Source organism: Fundulus heteroclitus, chromosome 18 (genome assembly GCF_011125445.2).
Source record: "Fundulus heteroclitus isolate FHET01 chromosome 18, MU-UCD_Fhet_4.1, whole genome shotgun sequence".
Taxonomy (NCBI): domain Eukaryota; kingdom Metazoa; phylum Chordata; class Actinopteri; order Cyprinodontiformes; family Fundulidae; genus Fundulus; species Fundulus heteroclitus.
In genome coordinates, this window is record NC_046378.1 from 22,229,074 (window position 1) to 22,233,090 (window position 4,017).

Sequence of the window (4,017 nt, forward strand, 5' to 3'; positions counted from 1 at the left end):
AACAACGGCGAAACGTATGCTAGCCTAATGCTAAAGTCGTACAGTAAGGTTTCTTGAACTGATCATTGTTAAGCTTTATTTTACTGAATACGTTGCAGGTCTTTACTTTCAGTAATGACGACTCAATTTGCTCCACCGTTTTTAAATGTCAGTGAATAATGCTGTTTGTGTTTTTGTTCATCGCAAATGCTTACCAAAGCTGATTGAAAGATTGGCCACGCAATGGCGTTAAAAATAATGTAAATGCATTAGTGCTTTCCAGGGTTTCGGGTTACGAATGCATGTTGTGATTTCCCTGGACCCCCCAAAGGAATGTCCTGCAGGATGATGTACATTCAAACAAAGGTGAGCTGTGTAGATAGATTTTAGTAAATTATTCCTGCTGTTTTCCTTTAATAATTTAATAATTTTACTCAAAAAAATATCATATGTGTACGGCTTTCGGTTCATTCTACAAAAAAATTGCAAACTTGTCCTTTTCATCTGCAGGCCTTTAAACCATCTAATTTGATCGGATGTGCATTGTGCTTGCATTATAGATTTAATAAATAAGGTTTATATATATGTATATTGTAAAAGTAAAGTATTAAGATCGAAATAATGTGTCGACGTTTGACATTTTTGTTTGATGAAGGAGGAACTGCAATGTACAAAAGAAGCTCTGATCTAAAATATCAGGATCATGGTTGCCAGATCTGGCTCACAGTTTCCAGCCATAACATGACGTTAAACCCGCACAACTGAAAAAATCAGCCCGAATCGCAGCCTCTGTTGAACACATCTTAAAAGCGTAGAAATATTACATACCTGATAATAGAACACACCATTCCCACACAACTGCACAAAGGGAAAGAAAAACGTTGCACATACAGGCTCCACACAAAATGTACAGTCAAGTTATCAATAACCTACCAATTTAAGTTGTAAATCTTAACTTAATATAACATTTATTTCTATCTTTCACCAATCTATAGACCAATCTAACAATCTTTTCTTTCACACTGCCATGAAGCATTTTTAAGCTGGTCAGTTGAATTCTTAACCCCATTTGGGGCGCTTACAATTGACAGTGACCAACATAGTTTTATAGTGACACTTGACTAACCAATGATTATTAATCCAGTTGACAGATACTAGACATTTCAAAATAAATGAGTGTGTGCAAGGTACATTTTGCCACAAAATGACAGCTTTTTAGATAAGATTTCCCCATGAATACTTCCTAAAAACCTGCCAATTGTGAAAAGCATCCCAAAAGTTAACAACCGTTGAAAGCCCAACGTGTTAAAAGAAAGCCCAATTGGGTGAAAACCCACCCAGTCTGGCAACACTGGTTAGGATATTTTTCAAAGGTCAGGATATAACCAGAGCTTTGATGATTATCATTGTGTTAAGTCTTTCCGTAGAGGTCTGTGGGAAATAAAACAGCAATTGCATAACATCAATCATGCAATGATGTGTAAAGATCAAGATTTTTATTTTAAAACATTAGAATTAACAGCATGTTTTATTTTTTTATTATTGTTCCACTAATCTTCATGGGCTGTAATAAAACAAGAATAAACACATACAGTATATTTCCTAATCAACACCAATGACAAAATCATTGTTGTTACCTATTGTGTATACTAATGGCCTTATTCGTTGAAATATAATGAAATATACTGTAGGGTTAGGGTGAAATTAGTTTCACTTTAAAATCACAATAAATCTTCAAGAACACCTCAATGCATTTTCTTCCTGTAAACATATGAGTATATGGTATTATGAGGTTTCTTTGTCTTTTTCTGCTTTTAGTTTTTCTCCAACTCTCATTTATCTGCCAAACACATGGGGAGCCCAAACCTGCCCCTGGATGCCTTCATTAAAACCTGAATTCTCCCTCCAACAAACTCTTCAGAATTCCCGTTTGCCATGCGTATCAGTTTGTGCCAGGGTCTGTTAACGGGTGCCATCATCCTCAACCTCCTCATACTTTATTACGTGTCTCGAGCCCAGCAGCAGATGATGGAGAAAAGGAAGGAGCTCGGAAGGGGCTCGAGGAGAACTGTCCGGCCGGCTTCCCCTTTCGGGGGAGCCTTAGGGGTTATTGGAGGTGAGCATGGAGGAATGGCAGTAGAGGGCCACGGCCGAAGCCCACGAGTCACCGTTCTTCTTCGGGAGTTCGAATTCTTTGAGAATTTTGTTGGGGATGTGGCTAATTCCTTCCTCCGTCAACGTCCGGAGCTTCCCTTCCTGGCCGTGGCCGACACGTTTCCGTATCCTCCCCTCGTGCTTCCAGACGGCGCCCGGCTTCTAGTGCTCTCTCCCAGCCCCGACCAGCCGCCGCACGCCCACAGGCCGGAGTTTCACGTGCAGACGGAGTTCGTGCTGTTGGTGCCCGACGGCGTGGAGCTGGAGGCAGCCAAGGGTTTTTGAGAGACTCATCAAAGAGTTGGAAGGGGAAGGCGGGGGGCCTGTGAGGCTGGTAGCCGTGCCCGTGTTGGCGCGGTCCGCCGTGCAGTGTCTCCACCTGCGGGTGAACCTCAAGGAGTGGACCGCCACCTACTCGCCGGCCGCCTCGGGGAGCAGTGGGAGTGTGTGCACAGCTTTGCAAGGCGACGCCGTAGTCCTGATTCGCACTGAAGACCTTTTCAACCTGTCTGTCCCTTTGGGGCGTCCCCTCTTCCCTGCCCTTTTCGTTCAGACCACCTTGAGGGGCTGGAAGGTGAAGTTGCTGGAGAGCCCGTGTTTCTCGGCAAACCACCGACCGCTTTTCAGCTCCGCTCACAACCAGTGGAAGGCTGACACTCGACTGAAGGAGGCCACGGGGAAGCTCATGAGGAGCTTCGGTCTGAAGCGTCTCCTGCTACCCGAGGGGAAGGAACAGTGGTTCGGCTGCTCCAAAGAGACTCCCCGCTGCTTTGGCACCGTGCAGGACGATACGCCAGACTACCTGTACCTGGATCGCTGGACACCTCCGTGCTGTCTGCGAGCCCTGAGGGAAACCACCAAATACGTCATCAATGTCCTGGAGAGCTCCGGCGTGCGTTTACTGGCTGGAAGGGGTTCTCTTCTCGGTGCCGTCCGCCACCAAGACATCATCCCCTGGGACTACGACGTGGACCTGGGGATCTACCTGGAGGACGTGCCCAACTGCGACCACCTGAAGAGCCTGGACTCGGGCTCCCTGGTAGACGCTAACGGCTACGTGTGGGAGCGGGCGGTGGAGGGAGACTTCTACCGGGTGCAGTACAGCGAGGCCAACCACCTGCACGTGGACCTGTGGCCTTTCTACCCGCGCAACGGCGTCATGACAAAAGACACGTGGACGGAGCACAAGCAAGACGTGGAGTTCCCCGAACACTTCCTGCAGCCGCTGGTGCCCATGCCCTTCGCTGGCATCACGGCCTACGGCCCCAACAACCAAAGGGCCTTCTTGGAGCTGAAGTTCGGGGAGGGGGTGATTGAGAATCCCCAGTACCCCAACCCCATGAAAAAAAGGCTGGACAGAAGCAAATTATGATCCGCAGCAGTGGTTCTCGGTTCCTTTTTTATATTGCACTGTATTTATTTACTGAAAAAAAAAAAGATACCTCATGTTCTCTCTGAAAGATGTAAGAGCACTACACGTCGCTAACACGGTTTCAGTTTTACTACATACTAGCTGCCAACATGATATTTAAAGCTGGTCTTATTTTTTCTAATACGTGTTTAAATGTAAAGACTACTAGTGTAATGACATTATGGCCCACCTTAAACAATCAACCGCGTTTGCTATATAGTTGACTGAATGTATTGTAGAGTATAAATATTACTGCTGTGAAGGTGAGTTATTTAAAATTCTGAATGTGTTTTGCGTTTAATGTTTGTGACTCTCAGCAGGTTTTAGCTTTCCTTTTCTCTTCATTGTCCCCTTCTTGTGTCCTCTCTTTCCTTCCTTCCTTGTTTCTTTCTTTCCTTACCTCTTTCAGTCTTTCCTTGTTTTCCCATCCCTATGCCCTCCGCGGTTTCTTTGTGTCTTACCTTCCTCACAAT

General features: G+C 45.3%; 1 protein-coding gene across 1 annotated transcript; it reads left to right on the top strand.

The window, feature by feature from the left end:
- On the top strand, positions 1-3,558 carry LOC118566759 (fukutin-related protein-like). The gene is given in 3 exon segments (XM_036150130.1): positions 1-345; positions 1,798-2,403; positions 2,405-3,558. Coding segments are annotated over 2 exon segments (1,590 nt in total). The 5' UTR covers positions 1-345; positions 1,798-1,914; the 3' UTR covers positions 3,506-3,558.
- Positions 3,559-4,017: the final 459 nt, after the last annotated feature.